Source organism: Eptatretus burgeri, chromosome 1, assembly GCF_056783735.1.
Source record: "Eptatretus burgeri isolate ZD-2024b chromosome 1, Ebu_testis_v1, whole genome shotgun sequence".
Classification (NCBI taxonomy): domain Eukaryota; kingdom Metazoa; phylum Chordata; class Myxini; order Myxiniformes; family Myxinidae; genus Eptatretus; species Eptatretus burgeri.
Genome location: NC_140961.1, coordinates 655,253 through 682,645, shown reverse-complemented (window position 1 = coordinate 682,645; position 27,393 = coordinate 655,253). Strand labels below are relative to the sequence as shown.

At 44.9% G+C, this 27,393-nt stretch overlaps 1 protein-coding gene across 8 annotated transcripts in view; it reads right to left on the bottom strand.

Annotated features, from left to right (window-relative positions):
- The window catches only part of LOC147033748 (RING finger protein 24-like), a 77,522-nt gene that overhangs the window by 8,273 nt on the left and 41,856 nt on the right, over positions 1 to 27,393 (bottom strand). For 6 of the 8 annotated variants that reach the window (XM_085870054.1, XM_085870079.1, XM_085870071.1 and 3 more), the window contains exon 4: positions 10,840 to 10,919. In XM_085870054.1, coding sequence (XP_085726180.1) covers positions 10,840 to 10,919 — 80 coding nt within the window. Of the gene's footprint in view, positions 1 to 4,579; positions 7,491 to 9,596; positions 10,750 to 10,839; positions 10,920 to 27,393 lie in introns of those variants that run through there. The other 2 variants (XM_085870098.1, XM_085870046.1) reach the window with 2 other exon arrangements.

Sequence of the window (27,393 nt, the reverse complement as noted above, 5' to 3'; positions counted from 1 at the left end):
TTTAAGGAAACAAGTAATGGGTTAGCAACTGCAGAGTTTCTGAATCAATGGAAGTAAATTAAGCCTTGAAAGTTGATGCAAACAATTCCTACAGGTTTCCCAACTTTTGTTGATGAGTTACAAACCCTCTGTCTGTATAAGAGCAGTGTTGGAACAGACTGTGTTGCTTCTCCCTCCTGAAGCATTATTTGGACAATATTGCACTGAAGGAAGTAGTATTCTTGTTGATTCGGTAGAGCTTAACAGCACTGCCATCTCAGGGGTTATATTGCCGGCTAGTTCGGCACAGGTCTCGGGTCACGCGCTTCAGATCATGATACCAAAGTACCCCTGTGCCTTGCCAGTTGGGGATACGCCCCACGGCGACAGACTGGTTTTGATCAGAGACCGAGCGAAGTCTGCCGCAATCCGTAGTCAGTTTGGTTTTAAATACAAATCGAGCAATTGTTGTTCAGCACGACACAAATAAATTCAGTGCGGCAAATTTCCTATGAATCAGCCAGATTTAATGGGGAAACATCGGGGAACACGACACAAGCAAAGCATTTGCGATAACGTTATCATTCATCCATAACCCGCTCTTATCTCGGGAGCTACGGATATGGGTTTCGCAGGGGAGCCCTAGCAAAATAAGCTTTAAGCCTGGACAACATGCATACAAGACACGGAGTACTTGGTGGTGCCTCATGGATGAGAGGAGAGGTGTCGAAGGCACGAATGCAGCTCGTGACGAGCCGATGTCGCCGGATTCGAGCGCACAGCCCGAGCATGCAGCGTGGTAAAATGGCGGCGACGTACTCCTATCGGCACAGCCCACACATGCAGCGTCGGTGCGTCCAGCCCCTGTGAGGTCTACGGCACAAGAGAGCGAGATCTATGGTGTGTTCCAGCTGGTTTTTCACAAGGTCCAGTATGCAAATCCAGGCCTGGCCTGTACACCAAATTAGGCCAAATCTGGGTGTTGGACTCTGCAGGTGGATCGATGGGATGAAAAGACGTGGTCGAGCTGTGCAGGGAGTAAGGACAGTCAGAGGCTTTGTGGTTGGATTCAGGATGAACCTGGGGATGACCTGCATGCTGGATCCATGGCCAAGGAGGAACAGCCAGTCAAGTGATCCTCATAAAGCAGATCGCAGACAGAAAAAAGCAGTTCCTCTTGCCTTTCAGGGCAGGCTTTTTGGACCACCTCCGGGGACACGTGATTGGTCCATCGTTCGAGTTTGCAGAAGCTCTCCGCCAATGGGTTGCTGGCATGTCTTGTTGACTGGCTCTGTCAGGGCGCTGGGTGGGGGCTGGTTAAGAGGCGGGAAGAAAAAAGAAGGTGCCTCTCGGTACACCACCACTGTATCAACACTGGACTGACTGCCTGCGACACCTTCCGACACACACTAACGTCCGATTACCACACAACCTGGCTAAACATGCACTTAAGGGGTGATCTAGGCTAATCCTATATTTAATAACCCACGAACGGCCCATTTTCGCAACACTACCCCCACCTTTCTCCCAAGCCTCCATTTGGGGCAGCCCACAGTCATGGCCCTGTCTAACGTACAGCAGAAATCTCCCATTTACTCTAACCCACAATATTGGAAGTACTTAACTCCAAAAAACAAAGTGTCACAGTAAGATTGGCATGTCCCAATCCTAGTATGTCAGATCAACAATCTAACAAATACATTCACACTCTATGCACACTACTTTACATTCTAATTATGTATTTGTATGGGAGGGCATTCAATTTTACTTTTAACACCAATATTTACATAGGATCAGAACATTCAAAGGTTCAAAGTTCCCTAACGTGTTCGCTCCTTCATGCCCCCTCCCGGCAGTATTGTCTATTCACCCCTGAGGGTTTCCTCACTTTGTGGCCCTATTGGCCTCTCACCAGGTGAGTTGTCAGCCTAGTGGCCTAATCTCACAAAGTTCTTCGCCCCCCTGAGCCCACAAAATGGAATGAATCTTCCGCCGCAACGGCCCACAAAAGCACTTTGGCCTCAATGGCCCACATAAATGACTTCGGCCCATATGGCCCACAAAATGATTTCTTGGCCGCAATGGCCTACTCACGAGCAGCAGCAGGCAACAAGCCCTGCATTGGACAGCAGGTGGCACAGCAATGGTGGCACGGTGAAATCGATGGTAAGCAAATGCAGTTTGGAGGCGTTCTTGAGGGCGCAATTGGGTGTGATGACCTCAGACCAGGTGAGATGGAGTGTACCCTTAACCTTCCTTGCCTGACTTGTTTTGGCAGGACTTGTTTTGGTATTGTCTTTCACTTTTTAGCAGACAGGATGGTGTGTTTCTTCATCAAATGTTATCTCCATGGGTGTGTGCTCATGACACACTGGTGGCCTCTCTGGCACTTGGAGAGGGTGACCTAGCCTGGCCCTTGTTAACAAATTTTCCCATCAACACTACTCGTACCAGGTGTCACACATGAATGATGCGGAGGAGAATTAATCGAACCTAACCATTTACTTTTAACTCTAAACAATGCAACAAACCCTACTATGGCGAGAATGATCCTAATGATCCATTTTTCCCGACCTGGCACACTGTTCCATTCTTTTAAACCTGGGCAAGGCCCTTATTTGTCTTTTTTTCATTTGGTGGTGCCAGGCATAACTCGCTGGCTGGGGAGTGTGACTACTACTAGGCCTCTTTGCCTGCTTCTAATAGGGGGTGGGAGACACCCAGCGACCTCGGGGTTCACCTGAGCGTGCTTCTGGCACTCCTAAATAAGGGGTGGCGTTATCGCCCCCATACTGTGCCCTCCTAGCACTAAAACCTACTGTGCTCTCCTGGCATCTCTGGCAGCCTTCACCTGCCAGGAACCCCCAAAGCCCTGGTGCCCTCTCTCCCGACTCACCAACTTCCAATACCATGTCACACTCCCAGCCAGTACCACCATACCTTGGCCTGCACCTACCCTGAGCATTCCACCTGCACGATGGAACAGCAGCCATAATCCATGTCAAATCCTCTAAGTCCCCCTAACCTACACTAACTTGGTTAAGAGACTCCTACCAACAGGATACGTTGTTCGCACTCACTCTCCTCATTCGCACAAACACGCCATTCACCCAAACACTTTAGTCATTCATTCCACAGTGCCACACACCCAGTCCACAACACCATCCAACACCTTTCACTTTTATGTTAAAACAAAAACATACCAGTCCTTCGGATCCCACTTGGTCATCAAATTTAACTGATACACTTCATCAAACCCCAATCAATTTGTCACTACGTCTGTCGTCCGTTGGCCTCCTCCATACTGCCCTAATCGTTTATTTCCAACAATTTAAACAAGACATCAAAATCTCTTCACCAGCCACATGGAACCTCTGCACGGTCCCAACCAGGAATTTCAGTCTTCCCTCAAACAAGCCACTCTTTGTCATCCACTTGTTTCAGGTGTGTTTCACGCTCTACCTGTAATGTCTCCACTATTTTTTTTATCTATTTTATAATCACCCAAATCCACTCGTGCCACTCTTATCCCTTCTGTCAGTCTCTCAATTTGCAATCACTCTCGATATAATTTTCATTCAAAATTTTTACATGCCAATATGGACTGCTTCTTTGGCTTATGGGAAGGGGAGTGAGGGAAGGAATCCCTCATTACCCATTACATGACCCCGCTGCCTTTCCGCCACGGCTCAAAGGGGTCACGTCTCATTTGGGGTTGTGGTCCACCCCCTCCTCTTCTCCAGGGTTCGCGGAAATCAGGTAAACCCCAATCGGGGGAGCGGCCTCCCCCTCTTCTCTTTAACTCCCTGAAGACAGATAAACCCCACTCAGCTTGCGGAACCCCTCGTGTCCTCAGAGAGGTTTGAAGACCAAGTGACATGGTGGTGTCGCTGCTGGCCCCTTCCTGTTCTAAAATGGGTACGGGGAGCATGTGACACATGCCAGTGCCGCTTGCGTCCTATTACTTCCATAATGCCCTTATCGCGATAACGATAATGCATGCTTGTTTGCCATGACACATGCTGTGGGAATCGGTGGTCCTTCACTTGTTCATCTGCGCTCTACCCCGAAGTTCCTGTGAGGCTGAGAGAGAAATTAAAATCCAATTTCTAAAGCCTGCTCCTGGATGCAGCACCTCGAACTCTGTAAGAACCCATGCGGAGTTGTCCATTATGGTTTCCGTCCCCTGTCAGGTTCTGTCCTGGTGGCATTTTTATTTCCCCTTGCACCTCTAACCTATTTCCTATGTCACCACTCATTCCATGCTCAGGACTCCCACACACAGCAGGCTCCACACATTCCAAGGTTATGTGTTCACATTCCACACATTTAACCTTGCCTGCATACTGACTGACTGCCTCGCATTCCCGGGTTACATTATCGACCGCCACGTGAGTACACACACGTTTCGGCCTTGGCAGCACATACCGGTGCTGTCGTCTGGAGTGTGGGCTCACAGCATTCATTCACAGGCACTCCGCACACACATTCAGGGGTCACGCATACGTGCACCTCATCGGACAGAGTCTCTTCATTGACATAAAATCCAATTCCTAAATTAAGCTCATCATCCACACCATGTATGCATGTGCCCACGTACCTGCTTCGTTCCAGAGTCACCTCGGTCCGGTCGCGTCTCTCCAGCAGGTTGCTCATCATCGGTTCACCACACTCCTCTGGGGTTGTCAGCTCCTTATGGTGGACCTGCTCAAAATGTGTTTCATTCGTCAACAACTCCGTATGCTCCCTCAATGTCTCCATCACCAGGGTTTGCTCCAATTGTTGTTTCATCCGACGAGTGATGTCAATCAAGTCCCACACCACTAACATTCCTCCCTGTGGTGATGTCACACATCCCACATTATCGTGCTGTCCTACTTCCTGGCTCCATTTTCTTTTCCATTCGAGTCGTTCTTCCTCTCTGAGCCTTTTTAGTTGTTCGTTATCTTTCCGGAGTTTTTCCATCTCCAAGTACTTCAACCTTGCTCTCTCCTTTAGTTGGTCAATTTCAAATTCATGTTCTTTTTGTTTCCTGTCCCACCGTCTCTCTTGTTCTTCCTTCTCCAATCTCGTCGTTTCTCTCAATTGATTGATTTCCCTTTCCTGCTTCATTCGTTGTTCTTTCACTACTCTTTCTTCCATCTCATTCTTTAATCTTGCTTTGGCTTATAACTGTTCAATCTGCACAGTATGGTTCCTTAACGTTTCATTCTCCATTCTCTCTCTTTCCTCACTTAACATCCTCAGCTTGTTTTGTAATTCCCTCTCTTTGTTTTAGTGTTTCTGTGACTCATAAGCTTTTCCCCCTAATTCCTTTCTCATCTCAGCACCTCTTTTGCATGCTTCCTCCCTCATTTCGTCCATTATCTTTCCGTATTCGTTGCTAATTTCCAGTTGACGTGCCAGTTCACTTCCCCTGAACTCTGATTTCCAAAACCGTCTTGACTTTTCCACCAATTCTTCCTTCCTTTGCTCCAGATATTTCTCTCCTCTTTTTATCTTTTGTTCTAGGTTTTCTCTTCTCTGATTGCCTGATCTTACCTCTTCCTTCAGTTGTTCCAATTCCAAATCGTTCCCATTTTTCCTTTTCCAGCTCTATTTTCCATTCTTTTTCCAAGTTCTTCCTATCCCAGGAGTTACTAATTTGCTCTTCCTCTATTCTTTTTTACAGTTCACTCATCTCTTGTTCCAACTTATCGGTACTCCACTCTACTTTCCTTATTACTCCATGTAGTTCCTTGACTTTTTCCACCAATAGATTCCGCGTGTTTTCCAAGTCGAGAATCCGTTCTCGTTCCCATATGGAATCTATCTTGTCTTGCAATGCGTAGGCCAACTAATTTTCCAGCCACCAAATTTGTTCCTGTGCATCGGCCAATTGTTGTGATTCCCTCTGCACATAATTTTCCTGAACCTCGTCTGCCTGCCGTAGTGCCTCGTCCAATTTAATTTGTAACTCCTCAATATAATTCTCATCACACCTCACCAGTTTCAAGGCAACCGCCAATCATGCATGAAGCTCGTTAATGTACGCGTCGTCGTCCTGCTTCGTTTGCCATGACGCATGCTGTGACCACGTGGTTTGAACCGGTGGGTGGGAGCGTTTTCTTCGTGCTGTGCGGCCCGTTACACTGTTGTTATCAATCATCATCAATGTCATCAATACTAATCCTCCTCCCGCTTCGTGTTGCGCTGAGGTGGAGCCGCGCCGCCATTTTGCGACTCCATTTTTCTTTATAATTTCGAAGTTTTACACCCAATCCGCTCAAAATAAAATCAAACCCAATTTGGAATTTGCAAGCGAGTTTTTTTTTCCACGCCTCTCGTAACCAATGTTTGGGGTGCGAAATGCACCCCAGGTCCAAATCTCCACTCCTTGACACCAAATGTTGTTGAATTGGTGTCCTGCAAATTTATGGAGGTGGAGGAGTTCGCATCCCACTCCAGACACCAATTGTTGATGATTCGGTGGCGCTCAACAGCACTGCCGTCTCACGGGTTATATCGCCGGCAAGTTCGGCACAGGTCTCGGGTCACGCGCCTAAGATCACGATACCAAAGTTCCCCTGTGCCTTGCCAGTTGGGGATACACCCCACGGCTACAGACTGGGTTTGATCAGAGACCGAGCGAAGTCTGCAGCAATCCGTAACCAGTTTGGTTTTAAATACAAATCGAGCGCTTGTTCTTCAGCACAACACAAATAAATTCAGTGCCGCAAATTTCGTATGAATCAGCCCGATTTAATGGGGAAACATCGGGGAACACAACACAAGCAAAAGCATATGTGATAACGTTATCATTCATCTATAACCCGCTCTTATCTCGGGAGCTACGGATACAGGTTTCGCAGGGGAGCCCTAGCAAAATAAGCCTTAGGCCTGGACAACATGCATACAAGACACGCAGTACTTGGTGGTGCCTCATGGACGAGAGGAAAGGTGTCAAAGGCATGAATGCTGCTCGTGACAAGCCGATGTCGCCGGATTCAAGCACATAGCCCGAGCATGCAGCATGGCAAAATGGCGGTGACGTACTCCTATCGGCACAGCCCACGCAGGCAGAGTCGGTACGTCCAGCCCCTGTGAGGTCGACGGCACAAGAGAGCGAGATCTATGGTGTGTTCCAGCTGGTTTTTCACAAGGTCCAGTATGCAAATCCAGGCCTGGCCTGTACACCAAATTTGGCCAAATCTGGGTGTTGGACTCTGCAGGTGGATCGATGGGATGAAAAGACGTGGTCGAGCTGTGCAGGGAGTAAGGACAGTCAGAGGCTTTGTGGTTGGATTCAGGATGAACCTGGGGATGACCTGCATACTGGATCCATGGCCAAGGAGGAAGAGCCGGTCAAGTGACTCATAAAGCAGATCGCAGACAGGAAAAAGCAGTTCCTCTTGCCTTTTGGGGCGGGCTTTTTGGAGCACCTCCGGGGACACGTGATTGGTCCATCGTTCGAGTTTGCAGCAGCTCTCCGCCAATGGGTTGCTGGCACGTCTTGTTGACTGGCTCTGTCAGGGCGCTTGGTGGGGGCTGGTTAAGAGGGGGGAAGGAAAAAGAAGGCGCCTCTCGGTACACCACCACTGTATGAACACTGAACTGCCTGCTACACCTTCCAACACACATTTACGTCCGTTTACCAAACAACTTGGCTGAACATGCATTTAAGGGGGGGATCTGGGCTAATCCTATATTTAATAACCCACTAAGGGCCAATTTCTGCAACAGTATATTGCTATCATAACGGTGAGAAAAAGACAATTAACAAAGGAAGACAGACAGACCATTTTAACCCTTAAAAGTGAAGGTCTTTCCTTAAGAGAAATTGCAAAGGAAGCCAAGGTGTCAGTGAGTGTAGTTTACTACACCATCAAAAGGCACTTGGAAACTGGAGGAAACTCTGACAGGAAGAGGTCTGGCAGACCCAAAGCCGCAACACAATCAGAAGACAAGTTTCTGAGAGTCAACAGCTTGCGTGATCGGTGACTCACAGGACAGCAGCTTCAAGCACAGCTTAACATTGGTCGAAGTAAGGAAGTCTCAGTTTCAACTGTGAAGAGAAGACTTCGAACTGCAGGTTTGACAGGTCGAGTGGCAGTAATAAAGCCATTGCTAAGATGGCAAAATAAGAAAAAGAGGCTTGCCTGGGCCATGAAGCACCACCAGTGGATGACTGCAAACTGGAAGGTCTTCTGGAACGATGAACAAAATTTGACATCTTCGGTTCATCACGCAGGGTTTTTGTACACCGTCGAGTAGGCGAAAAGATGAACTGGACAGAAGGGTGAAAGCAAAGCAACCGACAAGTGCAACACATTTGTGGGAACTTCTCCAACAGTGTTGGGAAGAACTTTCCAAACAATATTTGATTTCCGTTGTAGAAAGAATGCCACGAGTATGTTCGGCTGTTATATCTGCAAAAGGTGGCTACTTTGATGAGTCAAAAATTGAGATGAAATTTTGTTCAACAAAATGATTCCATGATTTCTTTTTTTTATCTGCAATTGTTTATTTGTTCTTTGCTTTAATTTCAGAGTACATTGAAACATTAAACTGCTTAAATTTCAGTAAGAACTGGAAAATGGGGGTGTTCTAAAACTTAAGACCAGTGGTGTAGTTGGCAGGTAGAATGTGCATCATAAGCCATTGGTAGACCCACAAAAATCCACCTTCCACCGCTTCACATCAAACTTGGCCTTATGAAAAACTTTGTAAAGGCATTGGATCACTACGGTAATAGCTTCCAATATCACAGAGAAAACTGATGCAAAACTCAAATCGGGCATTTTTGTTGGGCCCCAGATCTGAGAACTGACGTGTGATCCCGAGTTCAAAAATAAACTGAACCCATTTGAGTTTGCAGCATGGGAAGTATTTTTGTTGGTTGTGCAGAACTTTCTTGGGAACCAGAGAGCTGAACAGTATGTGGAATTAGTGAACAACATGCTAAAGGCTCATCAATCAGCGAATGGGCTGCAGGATGTTTCTTAAAATGCACTTCTTGCATTCTCATCTTGATTTCTTCCCATCTAATCTGGGTGAGGAAAGCGATGAGCATTGCGAAAGGTTTTACCAAGACATTTCGGTCATGTAAACTATGTACCAAGGCCGGTTCAACACAAATATGATGGGTGATTGCTGCTGGTTCCTACAGCAGGAGACCAATTCCACACACAAGCGCAAGAGCAAGTGTCTCATACACTTCTGAACATGGTTGAACAGTGCCGACGCTGACGATATTGAAAGGAAGAGTGTGTAAACTTGAAGTGTTGTTTCTGAATCACTCACAATGGGGCAGATTTCACAATCAAGTTTACACCCTTCCTAAGATTACCATGTTCTAATGTTTTATTAACTTATTTTTCTGTAACTTGTATATTTTCTTGGTTTGTATGCTACACATTATACAAAGAGATCAATCATTATTATCTGAATCTGACGTGAAAGTAATTACTAAGCACCGATAATTAGATGTACAATGTGGTAATCTGCAATAATTAAGTGTCTGATATGGCATGCTGGGTATCATCAATACATACAGATTTTGAAAACCTGATGTGCTGGTTCAATTCTGACTCCAGATTTGAAATCAGGAGCTCATATTTAGCCAAGAACACCTGCATGTCCCAGAGTCGCAGACAAAAATATTTTTTTGTTGCCCAGTGATCAATCATTACACACATAGTTTTTTTTTCATTTTCTGTTAATAACAATTCTATCATGCACGCACACACGCACGCACCAGAAGCCATTTGTGATTTGATTTTATCTTATTGGTTTTGTTGTATGTTGAACAGTTACTTTGGATCAATACCATACATGTATTTATACACATATAAATGTAAATAAATGAAATATTGTCAGGTAATGATAATAATGAAAATAAAATACATTATCTCTGGAACACAACTTTAAATCAAAATCTTTAAAGACAAAGACTTAACATTTCATTTTTGAAATTTTTTTTTTTTGACTTGAGGATGATTTTCTTCATATGAAAATACATGTTTAAAGTAAATCTTACCAATTCAAGTTTAACATTCTGTTCTTACATGATGTGATTGTCCACTATAACATACGAGCATGGTCATATATTACTAAAGCCTATGACACTTATTGGTAACCACTAACCGAGTTGGTTGCTGTTGCAACAAAATTCAGCTAATCACAGCCATGACCTAATTAGGTTGAGATGATGTCATGAGGAATAGATATCTCCAAGATGAAAGTTAAATGTTCAACGGTTTTAGAAATATCGCGTACATAAATGTACATGGAGAGATGATCGGTCAGTCAGAGAGATCATTTAAATGTCCCCTGCCCCTTGGACAAGGGTCGGAGGGGGAGGGGACAACAAGAGAAGCAGAAAACAACAAATGATCCAATTGCCATGAACTTGCCCTCTCCGTAAGCAATTCCTTGGTTTCCTCCAGAGTGCTTAACCAAGTCCACCAAAACAAGTACTGCCCGCTATATGATACCCAGCTGTCAAAAATCATCACAGGCCATGACGAGCGATGTACCGGGAAAGAGGGATTGGGAGTGTGCCTTCCACACGTCATCACGAGATTCCTTAGCATGGAATGCATCCCCTCACCACATAGGGTGGTTTATGCGGCTCATATGGCAACAGTCATAGCATACCAAACATTCCTTTTATGATGCATATTTTACCGATTTACACAGGTGTTATGCACCTCAAAATAGTGCAGACGTTGGGGATCAGTTGGGAAATCCCTGCAAGCCAATGTTCCACCATTACATAGCAGGACCCCACTGTTGGGAATGCATATAACCACATAAGCAGCATATGAGTACCAAAAGCAAAATCTGCATCCCCATGCGTGACTACCACCCAAGCCTTACTTTTTGTGGAAGGCATGTCGACACGGACAGATGCCGAGCTTGTCTTTCACTTTGAAGTCTTCCAAACAGACAGCGCATGTCTGCAAAAAATATTGAAAAGGTTGGTATTAATAAAAACACATCACAGCAAAAGCCTCACCACGATAAACTCATTGACCACAAACATTTGCCTTTAAAAGGCCCGAACAACAAGACTTGTCAATGTATTGCCAAGTGCTCGGGGAAGGGGCAGAAGAAGTGAGGGGGAGTGGCAAGCAGGGTCAAAACCACCTACAGAGAACAATCGTATGGCCACGTCCAAAATGACAGCAACCACACACTGTGTCAGAGTCTAATTGTGGCCTAGATTCCAAGCGGTTGGAACAAACGAGCCGTTCACCAAATACGAGTGAAGCCACATTTGTGCCAAGATGTTCATTATTGAAAGCCAACTAAAATTTAAACACTTTACCAAATTACCAAAAGTGATCATTAACCAATCACATAATAAAACGAGAAGGGCACTTGGGAGAGCACGAGTCTCTGCCATGCCTGATCCTGTTGAACATATTGGGCCCAAAATAAATTTTTGAAATATCATGGTATATATAATTTTTTAGCCCCAACTCTCAATCACTTTAAAAATTAAAAAAATCCTCAGTTCTGGATCTTCACCAAGATCTAATCAATTCTTTCTCATCACACACCCAACGTGTCCACCAAGTTTCGTCCGAATCCGTCCACATTTTGAGATGTCGTGATATATATTGTTACGGTTTTGGAAACTTACCCCAGGGGGGAGAGCATTTATGGACACGTCGGAGACCTGAGGATCAGTTATTTCATGAGTCTGTGTGGATAGTTCTTGGTCCCTTGTCAAGGGGTTAGTCGGGGGGTGGGGGGCTGTGTGTTGTTTCGTTTGTGTTTCCTGGAGTGCTCTTCCTTTCCCGCCCCCCCCACCCCCTGCTCCTTTGAACAATCCCTCCTTTACCCCCATCAGTCTGTCCCGCCCTCCCCCCCACCCCACCCCCTGCTCCTTTGAACAATCCCTCCTTTACCCCCATCAGTCTGTCCCCCTCCCCCTCCCCCCACTCCTTCAATCTTTCTTCCTTCATCCCCATCGGTCCATTCTCTCCCTCTCTGCTACTTTCAATCTTTCCTCCTTCACGCCATAGATCCATTACCTCCCCTTCATCAAACATCATTTTGACAATCCCTCCATCACCCCATGGGTCTTCATTTCGGCCCCACGGCTGTTTGGTCGTCCCTCGCTTCAGCGGTATCACTTTCTGTTTTCCCTCCATTCACGCATTACTTAATTGGCCAAGTTTGATCCGTCTGTGGTCGTTAATCCTTCGGGCCGATCGGATTACCTTCATCACATGGGACCGTTTCCATTCTCACACGCATGTTCGTGGCACGAAGTGTGGCGCTTTTCCCATGCGTGGTGGGGTGCGGCACATCTCTCAGGCAGAGTACAGTGAGGTACAGTGTCCACGTCACTGTACAGTGAATGCTTGCATGCAAGGGAGGGGGTGGGGTCTACCGTCGTGGCCTTGGGTGCATAAAAGGAGGGATGGGGGCTGCATTGAAAGTTTCCTCAGAATAACGTGGCATTTTCCACAGGCTGAATCGTAGACCTGCCCCCATCAGGAGGAGGCTCGCACGAGCCGAGACGGGGAAAAAGCGGGATATGAAGAGGAAGAGTCGAGAAAGCCAGACGAGAGGAGATGAAAGAAGGCGAGATCCTGTGAGAAGAAAAGGAGCTTGGAGCTGGTCCTTGAACTTGCAGGAGAGAGAGAGCTCAGAGCGGAGAGGAAGAAGAAGAAGAAGGAAGAGCACAAAGTATGAAACGGGGAAAGAGATAGATGAAGGAGAGAGCAGAAGTGCAATTGTATGGGACAGAGTCACAAAGGAGCTTGTCCTTGTCCTAAAACTAAAAGCTTGTTCTGAAAGGAGCAGAAATCCCATTGTGCAGAAGAGAGCAGTGTGGAAAGGTCAGGATGTGGTTTGGTTCATGGTGAGCTGCTGGACATGGGGGGGGGGGGGCAGTAGAAACAGAGTTGCTTGCAGTTGGCATATCTGGGATGCCAGAGATGACTTACCTACTGGGTCTGGGCATCTCAGAGACGCGGCAGTGTGTCCTATTGCCCCACATCGCACCTGCCCATTTTCTCCGATCTTCTAGTATATTTGAGCTGGCGCAGCCCTGTCGGGCTGTGTGTGGTGAAGGAGAAAAGAAAAAGCACGACTTTTTCTTTTCTTTTCAAGTTCTTCTTGTATTCTTCTCCCCTGAGTGAATGATGGCAAAGTCTCTTGTGTAAGTAAGTTTGTGTAAGGAAGAATATATGTTATGGTTAAATCTGCTCTTATGTGCCTTTTACTTTCTTGCTTACTTAGTTACTTAGTCTTACTTTTAAAGGATTGCTTGTGTGTTTGTAATAATCGTTTGTTATTGCCAATCCATCTCAGGTGTCTTTTCCTTTATTGGTCCAACATGTACAAGTATAGTTAGACGGGAAGTTGTACCCCACCTGATTTGCTGTGTTAGCCGGTGCTGCACCTACCTCTTCCGCTAGGCAGAAGATCACCAGTTGTGGTGCCGAGGGTGTGGCCTCGCCAATAGAAAGGTATTGCGGAGATATTGAAGCGCAACTCTGCTAGGCTGGTAGTCTAAGTCGAGCGGCTATGGCCTTGTAAGAACTACAGCCCGTTGGACCGTGTGGAGTTATCTGTTGTCATCTGAGCGGGGGACAACTAGAAAGAATCTCAAAATACAAAGCCCATCCGCGTCCAGTTTCTACTCAAACTAAACGTGATGAAAACAGCAGCGCAAAAATAAAAATAATGAATTTGGGTTCTCCATATTTTCATAATAAAGGTTTACTGAAGATTTGATGACAAAACCTAAATTGGTAAAAAAGTCAAAAAACAATTATGGCCTGGACAAACACAATGAAGCTCAAAAGTTAAATAAAGAAACTACAATGGCACTCTTCGAAGTCACGACGTTGACAGATATGCTTCTCCCCAATTATTGAAGGCTTTTTTTATCAATATATTATTAAAACTCTCATCTTGTATGTACAGTATGTGTGTATATATATATATATATATATATATATATATATATATATATATATATATATATATATATATATATATATATATATATATATATATATATACGGAAATGGCCCTAAATGGGATTACTAAGTATAGGATTAGCTCAGATTTTTTTTTTTTTTTTTTTTTTTTTTTTTTTTTTTTTGTATACCTTGGTCGAGGCTCGTATGAGAGCTAACACACAACTCACAGCAAGGAGGCATGAGACAAGAGGGGTGGGAGTGGAAGGGACAAAACATTGGGGAACAGACACAGGTGAACTGTGGAAGGGAGAGGGATGGGGATGGGACGGGGAACATGGCGAGGAGAAGATGGACATTACAGGGACTTTCAGGAAGGAAAGCAGGAGAATTGAAGGAAGTGGGCTTGGGTGGATTATCGGGGGTAGAAAAGATCGAGGATTTGGATGGGGGAAGATAAGAGGTGGTGGTGAACAGCTGTTTTGAAAGCCTGGAGGGAAGAATGGGAAAGAATAGAGTGAGGAAGTTTATTCCAAAGGCGGGAAAAAAGAGGAATGAAAGAGTGAAGATGAGCAGTGATTCGTGATTTTGGTAGTTTTACCAGAAGGGGGTTGTTGGCGGACCTTGAGCGCCCTGTGGAAATGTGGTTGGGACAAATCGCAGAGAGAGCAGGGGGGGCAAGGCTGGAGAGGAGTCGGTAGAAGACAGAAAGACCACCGACCAACCTGCGGTGATTGAGTGAGAGGCCCAAAGACTCAAAAGACCCAAAGATCCCCCATTAAATGCCTGTTTAGATAGGTTGTTTGGTATAAGGGACGATATGTGTGTCGGCAGATGTAGAAGACTGTTTTTATGTTCATACGGTGGTGAAACGAGAGATGATTCTTCTTCCTCTCCTGTACGAACGAGAGAGGAGTGGCCTCGAGCGAGAGGTGTGGCCTGGACAGGAAGTGACGTGGAGGGGGCGGAGCCTTTGGTCAGTTAGTCGCCGAGAGAAGCGAGAAAAGAAAAGGGAACAAAAAGATCGGTGTGTGCAAACAGTCGCTCTCGAGGCGCGACGTGTTTTTAAAGCGAGAGAAACAACGAGGCCTCAGGTTGAGGCTCAGTTCTGGGTTTGGGAGGCTGCGGTCGGCTTTGAGAGGCTGCCTGGATGTGGAGTCGACAATTGACTCGAGCGGGGAGGTGATCGAACAATTCGGCCTGCGTCTGGCTCAGATCCTCAGAGCCTCTGTGCTTGTTCACACACAAACGGCTCGTCACGTTGTTGATCCGCCTGTGGAACTCGGACCTCGATTTGGGCCTTGTCTGGAGAACAGGCCAGGCCGGGATTTGGGTGCTGAACCCTGGAGAGAGATCAGCGGTCTCGCATCGTCGACATTGCGTGGAGCCAGAACGCGCTGAGGAGAACGTGCGCACGCGGTGCCTTGAGGCAACGGGAGCGCTGCGCCGCCATTTCTTGCCGCGCGGCACGTTAGAGCGGGAGTTCGAACCTGTGGACACCCGCTTGTTTGTTACGAGCGACATTCGTGCTTTTTGGACGCTTTCCTCTCGTCCATGAGCCATCACAAAGTACTCTGTCTTGTCCTGCATGCATGCTGTTTGTCTGTCTGTTTTGTTTGCACGTATTGTACAAGGCATATTTCGTAGTGATCCCCTCGAAACCTTTAGATCGTGGTTCCCTTGGTGAGACCGGGTAGATAGTTAGTATAACCATTGTAGTGTTTATTGCTTGTGTTGTGATCCCTGATGTTCCCCAAATAAATCTGGTTAATTCATATGCAGTTGCCGCTATGGATTAATTTGTGTCGTGTCGAGGAACGATCCGTTCGCTTGGCATATAAAACCAAAGTGGTTTACAGACTGGTAGACTCCGCTCGGTCTCTGACACAACCAGTCTGTAACCAGGGGATATATTTCCCCCAACTGGCAAGGTACAAGGATTACGTTGGTATCGCGATTGAAGGTGTGTGACCCGAGGCCTGTGCTGAGCCAGCCGGCATTATAGATTCCCGGAGACTGTGGTGGTGAGGGTGGCACCAGGGATCGGGTCAGATTCTCGCCACCCTGGATCCACAACAATATATATATATATATATATATATATATGTTCCCAAAATACAGCCAAAACGGTACACGATCGCGCAAAAATTGTAGTGCCACCTTACTCACCATTTTCCTGCAGTGTGCAGTATCAAATTTCGTTCAAATCGGGCAACAAAAAATATTATTAAAAAATCAATTTCCGATTCAGTCAAGTACTCTTCGGGAGTGTTTGAACAATGCAAACAACCTGAGCAGTATAGTTCGCTAGAGCTATCTTTTTTTTTTTTTGAAATGATTTTTTTATCAACCTCTATCACAATGGGAACCCAAGAGGTTTCACCCAACGGTGAAAATTGTGTCATCGGATAAGCGGTTGCAGAGAAAACGGAGAAAATTAGCACGGATGGACGGACTGGCAACCTGAAAACAATGCCTCCGGCAACTTCATCAGTGGAGGCAGAACAATGACGAGATAATAAAATAAAATAAAAAGCGTGCGCGCATGTGCATGTACATGTCGAAGCCTGTATGTACTTGTAGTGCCTGGGAAAGATGACTGGAGGAGAAAAGTTTGTTGATAAAAAAATAAAACGAAACACAATATAGGAACACAGCCCGCCGCACAGAAATTCTGCTGCCTGTGCAGTTGCGAATGCGAACAGACAGGATGCGCGCTGAAAAATAAATAACCTGCACCTCTTTTTTGTGAAGAAAAAGATTGTCTCACATGGAGATAGTATGGAGTTGAAAGACTGATGAGGTGACACCTGGTTTTGGCAAAGAAACATCAAGCTCCACGGAAGAAATATAAAGAAGGAAAATTAGAAAGAGGAGAAACAAATCATCCTTCAATGCCAGGTCGATTCAGCCCATGAGCTTTGGGGGATGAAATATAGGGAAAACGATTCAGGGACCAGCTGGGGGAAAAACAAAACTGGCGATTCGACTCGAGACGGTCCCAGTGTATAAATTTACCAGGATTGCGTCGCCAGCGTACAAGTCACGAGATAGAAAACAAATAAGAGAGATAACAGACAAAGCCAGATAACAAGAGGCAGAAGATTTGAAGAGAATGGAAGTCAAGGAGTCACGAGGAGGTGGACAGCGGGAGAGTGAGGAGGTGACTGAGGTCAAGGGGAGAGATTAGGTGGCAAAAATCGGGGCTTGGAACACGGTGTGGTGTTGAAGACCCAGAGGCGGGGACAACAGGTGATGGAGGGAGGGGATACGGACCCACTGCAGAAAGAGGAACAGACCCAATCCATTAACATACAACAATGAATGGCAGCTGCACCAGCGGGGTAACAAGTCCCCCCCCCCTTTCCCCCCAAAAAAGGATAGACTTGAAAACTTTTGGAAAGGAATCTATGAATACACAGAATAACACAAGGAGGCGGATTGGATCAAAAATTGGACAATAAAAAGCAACACCTAAAAGAAATTCCCCTGGTGATAATAGATGAAGAAAAAAACCAAAAAAAAAACAACTTGCAAAAATGCCAAACTTTTCTCCCAGTGACTCCTCAACTTCCATTCCCTGGCCTGGATGGAGTTCCAAATTTCTGGCTGAAGCAACTAATTGTTCTCCACAATCACTATGCTCAAGCATTCAGCAGACTTATCCAAGGAGATGTAATGGATGAATGGCACAGAGGGCAGCACGTTGCTCATCCCAAAATCAGATGAAATGCAACTACCTCACAAATATAGACCAATGACATGTATACCAACAACATACAAACTTCTGATAGGAATCATCACAGAAATGATATACCACCACCTAACACAAGGACGAGGCCTGGAGGCAGAACAGAAGGGATGCAAAATAGGATACCATGGAACAATACACCACCTACTATGAAACAAGGCCACACTCAAAACTGTAAAACAAGAATAACCAAACTGTCAACAGCCTGGATCGAGTATTAAAAAAAAAGCTTTTCACAGTGTTCCACATTTATGGATGATACAATGTATGCAATTGTACAAGATCAATCCCCAAATAATCAAACTAAATGAGAAAGCAAAGGAGCTATGGAACACTACATTGATACTGCAACAATTAGAAGGAAAGATCGAAATACCAGGAGTGAAGATACGTTGCGGGATGTTCCAGGGTGATAGCCTTTCGTTCCTCCCGCTTTTCCTGGTCCTTGACCCACTGAGCAACCTCACTAATGAGCAATGACATGGATACATCTTAACACCGAAGAGGGGAACTTCCAAAGAGACAGGAAAGGTGACGCATCAACGGGACATGGATGATCTTCAACTCTTTGCCCAAAATGACGAAAAATTAGTAGAAAAACTGAAATTCGTGAAAGGGTATTCCGACGACATTCAAATAGAATTTGGTGTAGATAAGTGTGTCAAATGCACATTTGTACACGATGGAGCACCAAAAACAGACAACATAAAAATCATCTTTGATGCAATAACACAGGAACTAGACAACAAAGCATCATATAACTCCCTCGGAGTGGAAGAGGGCCACCAAATATGTCACAAACAAATGTACAAAACAATTGCCAAAGAATGCTTGCGTAGAATGAGGCTGATCCTGAAAACATACCTCACCCCGAGAAACAAAATCGAAGCCATTGACCAACGAGCAATACTAGTATTCCATTACAGCTGCTGAATAATAAGCTGGCCACAAACGGAAATCAACAAACGAGATATCAAAACAAGGAAACTCCTCACCATCAACAAAATGTTCCACAAAAATCAGTGCATTCCGAGAATGTACCTGCCGAGACGAGGAGGAGGTATAGCGGACTGATGGACTCAACCAAGTGCACAGAATGACATGTCAGACTGGCTGAATACATGAAAAATTCAACAGACTACAGAATCCAATTTGCATGCAAACACAAACACAGCACAGAGAAGCCATCTCAAACCCACTTTGCAAAAAAAAATTCCAGGCAGGTGCAAATGGAAGGAGTCAGGCATGAAACTGAAACAGCAACAAATACAGCCTTCAACAATCGCCAAAAAGATGACAAAAGAAAAATACAAAGTGAAATATCAACATCAAAATACAGATCAATGACTGCACTGTAGTCCCAATAAGGAAGCCAGGCACAACACAACACAACACAACAACACAACACACACATGCTATTTTATTTGAAGTTATAACCTTTACCTGTAAGCAATTTACCGATTTCCGAATTGCCCGGATCATCCGCTGGGCACCATTTATCATCGAGGTTTTGATCCTTTCAGCCCAGAACCTCTCCAAACGGCGGGTCCGCAACCCCGGTTGCAGGTCCACATCAGTAGATTACTCAACATCAATGGATCCACAACCTCAAGTTGTGTTCAGACAGTCGGTCAACACAATAATGCAATATCCTTATTCAAACCGATTTAATTTGTACTTTTATTTAAAGTATAACGACATTTGAATAACTTTAATCATACACCAACTTGATATGATAATATTGTCGTGGGCCTGCAGTTAGGTTAATCCCCCCTGACCCAATTGTGGATGGACAGTTAACACTGACCAGCTCGGATCGCCGAGTGGTTTTACTTAGAGGTGGACACATGATACTCAGAGATTATGGCGCACGCGGGAGGGGCAGGGCAGAGTGACGGAAGCACAGCACAGGGGGTTTATACTCGAACCCCACAACAGATACATGGACACAGCAACTTAAAAACATGGGAATGGAATGAAAATAGACAAATATTTTAAATGTATTTTTTTCCCGCCTTTGGAATAAACTTCCTCACTCTATTCTTTCCCATTCTTCCCTCCAGGCTTTCAAAACAGCTGTTCACCACCACCTCTTATCTTCCCCCATCCAAATCCTCGATCTTTTCTACCCCCGATAATCCACCCAAGCCCACTTCCTTCATTTCTCCTGCTTTCCTTCCTGAAAGTCCCTGAAATGTCCATCTTCTCTTCGCCATGTTCCCCGTCCCATCCCCATCCCTCTCCCTTCCACAGTTCACCTACTGTGTCTGTTCCCCACTGTTTTGTCCCTTCCACTCCCGCCCCTCTTGTCTCATGCCTCCTTGCTGTGAGTTGTGTGTTAGCTCTCATACGAGCCTCGACCAAGGTATACAAAAAAAAAAAAAATGCCACAATAATAATACGTGAAGTAAATTAAGGTCTAAAGTCGAGGCACCTCGACACATGGACTTTAATACAGACAAGGGGAAAAAACAAAACAAAAGAAAATCCTCCCTTTATTCTGGCACTTGGGCGGAAGCCACTCTCTGGGCAGAAAACATACGTGAGGTAATTTGTGAGGCGGTATTCAACACCACGGTTCAGGAACCGCCGTGCAGCCTCCTCGTCCATTGCGCTTGCCAATGCAGCTGCTCTCTGCAGAATGGCGCCGCTCCCGGCGGTGATATACAGGAGGCTTGGAGGTCCGTCTCACATGACCCAACCAAGAGTCAATGGCCAGCGTCTTGCTCCACCACACGAGCCAATTCGCAGCACGACACGAGAATCACGCAGCTATCTCGTCGTGCCGAGAGGAGAGCAAAGCGAGATCCTCCGTCCCAGCCACGTTCCTCTCATAACTATTGTATGCTCTTCGAACCTCACCCTTCTTTCACACGCTCTCTGACGTCACGCCCATCAATCACCCACCTCCGGGCTTGGCTTGCTGGCAGAAAATCAGGAAGGCGGGGCCTCTGCCTGTTTGGCTTGTTAGTATGGTTGTTGTTATAAAAACGTAATTCTTTCATTGCTGGCTTGTAAATACAAATATACCATCAGAGAAGGGGAATCCCCCGCCATTGAATGGAAAAGGTCAGACATATTCCAGATAATGAGGGAGGTGAATTGGAAACAAGACACCATTTGGTCATCACCTCTAAAAAGTTCCCCAGGGGTGAGGAACGTAGTAACCAAAAATAATTGAAATCAGATAAGCAGTTTTCCATTTATTACAAAAAACATTTTTTTCAATATGGCCACCCCAGTCGGCCATCTTGGATTCGGCCACGCCCAAAATCAACAGGGTTCTTCCTTTTCAGGTGGTACATGTGAGCCAAATTTCAAATCGATATGGCGAACAGTTTATGAGTTATCGCACTCACAGCTATAAATGTTGACGCCCGGCCAGCCAGCCGGCCGGACGGACGACCCGGGTGACAACAATATCCCTCTTCCGCCACGCGGTGGGGGATAAAAACGTAGAAGGTCACAGGGGACAGTTACATATTGGGGCAAATTGCTCTTAATCCCAATCAAATTAACACAGCACTACCCCACCCGTGTGGTGACACGCAACACTTAAGCTCACAGTTTCCCTACTTAATTTACATTGAGATGTCTCCTATACATCCACGAACCAAGCAACTCCATACAATCCTAACTTTGCTTTGAAATTCCTTCATCTACCCCCACAACCAGAACAATATATCAAGCGATAAACACTTTACCTTGTGTACATGTCCATTAAACAGCACCTCCATCTAACCATTGACTCCAACTGTCATTACATTCACAACCGATTTAAACATGCTGCACTGTGTATCCCAGCAACCACCAATAAATTATATTAATGCTGATTTATAATGTATTTTATAGAAAATATTTATTGTATTTTGATCTAAATTGCTGCATTATTAAATACTATCTCTAAATATGTCTTGTACTTTGTACAAGACTACCAGGAAACTGAAATCATCAACTTTATGATTTTTACTTGTACAAAAACCATTCTGTCCAACTCGAACTAACACATCCAGATATGCAGCAACTGTAAATCATTACCACTCCTGTTTACAATCAGGCTGTCTGGATAAATCTTGGAAACTGCCTATCAAAAATATTGTTATGGATTTCAGAATCCAGTCTGATGAATGCATCCACATATCCAGGTCCTCAGACAGTTATTTCTTTAAATACATGTTCAGATTAGCCCCATCCCCATGTCTAATGGGATCTTAAATGTGATGCATTGAGAAGTGTAAAGAATAGATCGCCTCTCTTATGGGAAGCTTTTTTTTCTTTACAACAGACACGTTTACACACATTTATTTCACGAGCGCCGGCGCCAGCCTTATTTTTCCTCAGCAATGTTTATGCACATATTTATTTGGCGAGCGCCAGCACCCGCCTTTTTTTTTTTTGAGCGCACGGGTTGTCATGGTAATGGTGTGCAAGTGGGGCGGGGTGAGCTTGGGGGGACTCTGTGCCCGCCGAGACGGACCACAGATATAAAAATAACTGGAGAGGTCCATTCAGAGAAAGAGAAAGAAAGCCAGAGAGGAAGCGGAGAAGAAAGCGAGAGAGGAAGCGCACGAGAAGAGAAGCGAACAAGAAGCGGGCAAGCGAGCCAACAAAAAAAAGCGAGAGTTAAAGCGTGCGAGGGAAGAAGAAAGCCAGAGAGGATTCGCACAAGCGAGGAAGCGTGCAAGCGAGCGAGTGAGCGTGTGGGTGTCTGACCAGCGCCAACGAGACAATTCGTCCTTCCCAGTGCTTGAGCAAGCGAGAGTGTGGTGCGTGTGTGGGTGTGAACAGCGCCAACAACGAGCGAGGCACGGGTCGGTCACAACGAGTGAGGCGCGGGTCAGTCACCAACGGACCGTGTGGGTCAATGGACGTCACCAGTTTCGTGAGGTGTGAGGAGCTGCCCGTGTTGCAGCACCAGGGTCTAAACCCGCGACAGACGATCTCTGTGCCCCCCCCTCCAACCCAGACGTCGAATGGCGTCCAGTCCAAGGCTGTTGGCGAGTGGGTGCATGGCAAGGGTGGGTGCTGGCGACGGACGGGACCCGCACGCACACATTTCAGGATGTTTTCACTTCACGGACGACTACTCTCTGGTGAGCGAGACGACTCTTTCCCCCCCTGCCCCCCCGAATGATCTGCTGGGCACTCTTGTCTGTGTTTAGCTGTAAGTCAAACCCCCGATAAGCATTTGCTCTCTGTCTCTTTCCTATCATTTTGATTGATTTTGCCTGAGTAATTATTCATTTTGATTGCTTTGGAATTTATTCATTTATTTACCTCAGAAAATAAAAAGTTCTTTTTATTTATTTCTTTTCTCATTAATAAATTATTTGTTGACTTCCAACCTGTCCGTGTTTGTCCTTTCCTTCCATTGGTCTGGCATTGTCCGAACCTAGATCGACTGGGAGGTAATTACCACAGATTTGACGAAAAATAGTCGGCACACACCAGCGGTTAAAACGCTCGGCCACCCTAATTAAAATCTATTCAGATAACATTGGCACTTTGCCAAGGGCGTGCTCCCCGCTCAGGCAACCACGTGACCTCTAGTTAAACGGTGGACACTGGAACTCGTGGTTAGCTGGGTGGCATTCGTGGTTCTAAAACAACCCGCCGTGCCACAACGTTAATTGTGCCCCAGGTCCTGCTCTTCCGAGGACAACCGGGAATTAATCCCCGAGTGACAAGCTGGTGTCTCGGTACCCATGGCCGCAACAATATTATAGTTAACCACACACATATCATCTATATAATGACATGTATGAGATAATATTTTCTCTCATCCTCTGTTTTTTTTCTCCTTCATCAGTTTCTACATGAATGAAAATTCACAGAAAATAAGAAAAATGTCCGCTAGTTGGGGGGCTGCAATGCCCACCCATGGGGATACCCTTAACCTGTTGAAACATTATCCCACAAAAAGACACAAAAGTATTAAATATAATAAAATAAACATCATCCTTAAACTTCTGCTCATCAAAACAATGAAAACTTCAGAATAAATTTTTAGTAAAGAATGTTCTATCAAACCTGACATATAAAAACTTAATAAAAGAGTTTAAAACCTCATCAATCACTTTGAAGAATGAATCCCTCATGAGTACTAAATCCAAATTTGTAAATAAAGTTTAAAAAAATCAGAAACTTCAAGTGACTTGATATTGAGGCATCTAATCCTATCGTAGAACTCGAAATAAGAATTAATGTTCCAGAAAGTGTTAATACCAGAATTCTTCTTGATTGTTAAACAATATTTCCTGAACTGTTCCCGATCAACTTGTAAACCTGAGTTAACTATGATCGATGACTGTTTAGTGGAACACTGCCTGGCACCCGCTATAAACCTATACTTGTACGGGTTCTTATGAAGTTTTGGGATCCAGAAAAGCCGAGAAATATAAAGATTTACCTCTTGAAATGTAATCCTGAAATAACTAACTAAAACTTCCTGATGTCCAGAGATAATATCTTGGAGTGACTTATAACAAGGAGCATGGGTGCTATTTTCTGTACAAGTGAAAGTCACCGTATCAATGCCTCACTCTCTTAATAAAAACTCCACATAAAACTTTTTACAAACCACAACGAAATCATGAGCAGCTTTATCCGCTGGAACTATTACGTTGCTATCATGGAGATCCCGAATGTCTTTACGAACACTTGGCTTGTTCAACATTGGTTTAGACCGACCAAGTGAAAGCAAGCCCCGACTACTAAAAAACTTCATCCTGTTATCCAGGACTTCCACAACTGTAAAACCACGCATTAAAACTGTTTACAGATAACTGAAACTTGGTGCACACTTTGTTCACAAAATTAGAGACAAAATCCACAACTGAAGACCCAATGCAGCTCCAAGGTTGAGTTCCTGGTTTCCTATGTTTAGCTCCCATTTTCATCAGATCCCTAATTTCACGATTCCTAATTATATTCAAATCCCCAAAAACTACGTTTCCACAAGGACCACATAAAAAAGGGGAAGACGAACATGCACAGTCTGTTTCCAGAATGTTCTTTGCTATATCTATCATAAGAGTTTTAAGAAATTTACCATAATTGAATTAGGATTGTCCTATGGTCTTGATGAAAGTGAAATAAATCTTCAATGGGGTTCGCTCCCTAATTTTATCTGGTGACAAACTCTACACGAGTATCCCTAAAAATAAAATGAAGCCGAAGCCCATCTACCCGCTTGCTGGAAAAAAAAATCACAAACTAACACCTCGTGGATCCGATCAACTTTGTGAGTGGTCTTCTTCACCAGAACCCTGCTACAAAAAGCTTCCATCAGAGATGAAGAAATGTCGTATGAACCTGCTAAACTCCGGAGAATATTAACCGAGACGTGTTTGGAACGTGACCTCAGAAGAACATAAAAATCATGAAAAACCTTTCCTTCATGAAAACATTTAAGTTTATCAATTACCTCTGGGTCTCCTGATTGGATTTGCAAAATATTCGTTCCTGAAAACATTACCTTGACAAACTGACCAAGTACCTTGTACCCTGTCATTAAGGCCCAAAGGATAGATCGCACATCGTGTCCTGATCCAAAAATCCTCTTTGTGTCCTTGCTCAACATTAAACTCCTATTTAATATCAAAATCATTAACACATTAACTGAGTCTATAATTTGAATCGAACAACTACTAAAAGCATGTCCAACTTCAATGAAATGATTATATAAATGTCTTAATACCAGACGATACAGCTAGTGGAGCAAATAAGTGTGATTTTTTTGGCAGAATCGTTCAAATGGTGATACAAGCATGAAATTTGGTACGAACGTTCCTTCAGGGTCACTCTGCAAGAAAAAAAGTGCTAGCCACGTGGATTTCCAAGATGGCCGTCAGGGTATGAAAAAAAACAACTTTAAACCATAAAAATCGCCAGAGATGTCGGATTTATTTCATCTTGATGTTGATCTATAGGTTTTTGTCCTTGCTGGAGCTGATTCTTGAGTGTATTGATCGATTTCATGAACCAATAAATCAATTTTAGGACTTAGGTAACAATAAAGAAGTCAAATGACAACTATTGTGCAGGCTTCGAATACAAGTAAATTGGTTCTCATCGAGTTATAGACGGTGACGGTTAGAATTGTTGGAGATCTTGAACAGAGCTTGTATTTTAATTGCTCAAAATAGTTATTGCCCCTCCAAAGGACTGCTAATGCTGGGGTGGCAAAGAGAATGAGCTCTCTTTGCCTACGAAATGCCCCAAATGGCAAGCGAAACAAAGCCTCTGGCAGTCAAGCTCCAACTCTCGCCTTCTCGTGGTGGGGGTGTTTCCACAAATAGTGTTGGTGCGAAAGGCGAATCTCTGGTGCCTGAAAACCAGACAGCTCTGGGCTGACGAAGCTCATGAGGAGATGGAAAACTCCGAAATAAAACCACTTGCGACTGAAATGCAGCCACAAGGATCTATAGGACCCTGACACATTGTAACCATCAATGGTGATGGACAGTGGACACTAGCCAATATCGACTAAACACAAAAAAAGAGAGTATGTCATGCACTACCAGGGCACACTGGTGGCATACACTGATGTGCAACTCAGCATGGGGTTCAATGTTGGCAAAACCATGGGTTTAGTATCCCAAATGCTATCTCATGAACCCCTCAGATGTTAGATAGCCGCACCTGAACCGACAGGATGTGCCAGCGCGGGAGAGCCGAGCCAAGGATCACGGGGGTTTTTACATGTAGTTATCCGGATGGTGTACAGATCGCACGGGATTTACATGGCATTGGATGAACGATCGGGCTAGGTGTAGGGCAAACGCATGAACCCAGCTGTATCCCTTACATCAAAGTGCATGAAGGCAAGGTGGTTAAAGGATAAACCCTCGACCTTGCCATTGCTAGTCACAAATTATGGATACTCAAGCAAAATCAAAACCATAAACAAACTGGAGGAAATGTTGCCTCTGTCAGAAGGACACAGAGGAAAAGTTAATGTCACCATGAACAAACAGCGACAGTTCAGAGGGAATTCTTTGAGAAAGTCAAACAGCTCACATTGGGAATGGGGGAAATGGGTAATCCCTTTGAAGAGGAGTCAGGAGATCTTCTTACGCTCGACACCAAGGACATCACGGATCCTTCCGCTACTCAGCTAATTGCGACGCATCACGAGAGAGGGAAAGAAAAGTTCAATTCCTTCATGGCTAATCTACAATGTGAGAATGACTGCTCCTTCTACCAGCCAATCAAAAAGAACAGGATAACCTTCTTCAAAAATGAGCCAAAGTCTTTCCAGCAAATCCAAGATAAAGTTACTGAAGGAAGACTGCCATTTGTTTTCCCGCCTCTTCATCTCCTGCCAAAACAGACAGTGTGACCTGTAAGAGTTCTTCAAACACGAAATCCAGTCTTTTGCGGCCTCACTCAGTAACAAGGGGAAACTACACACATGTACGAAATCAGATTTAGTGGATGTACTACAAGCCAAAGTGACGCTTCCAGAGACAAAGCCAGAATCTGACATACTCATTGTAGATGGAGCTGCGCTGGTAAATATCGCAGCACCACAAACACCAAAGACATTTGAAAAGTATGCCAGAAAGGATATTCTTCCTAAAGGCGAGTACTACAGCACGGAACACAAGAGAACCGACATCATCTTTGATGTGTATCATCAGTCCAGCCTGAAGTGAGAGGCAAGATCTCAACGAGGAAAGGCCGTCAGAAGGAGAGTAACAGCGACAATTAAAACTCCCTCGAATTGGAAGAGCT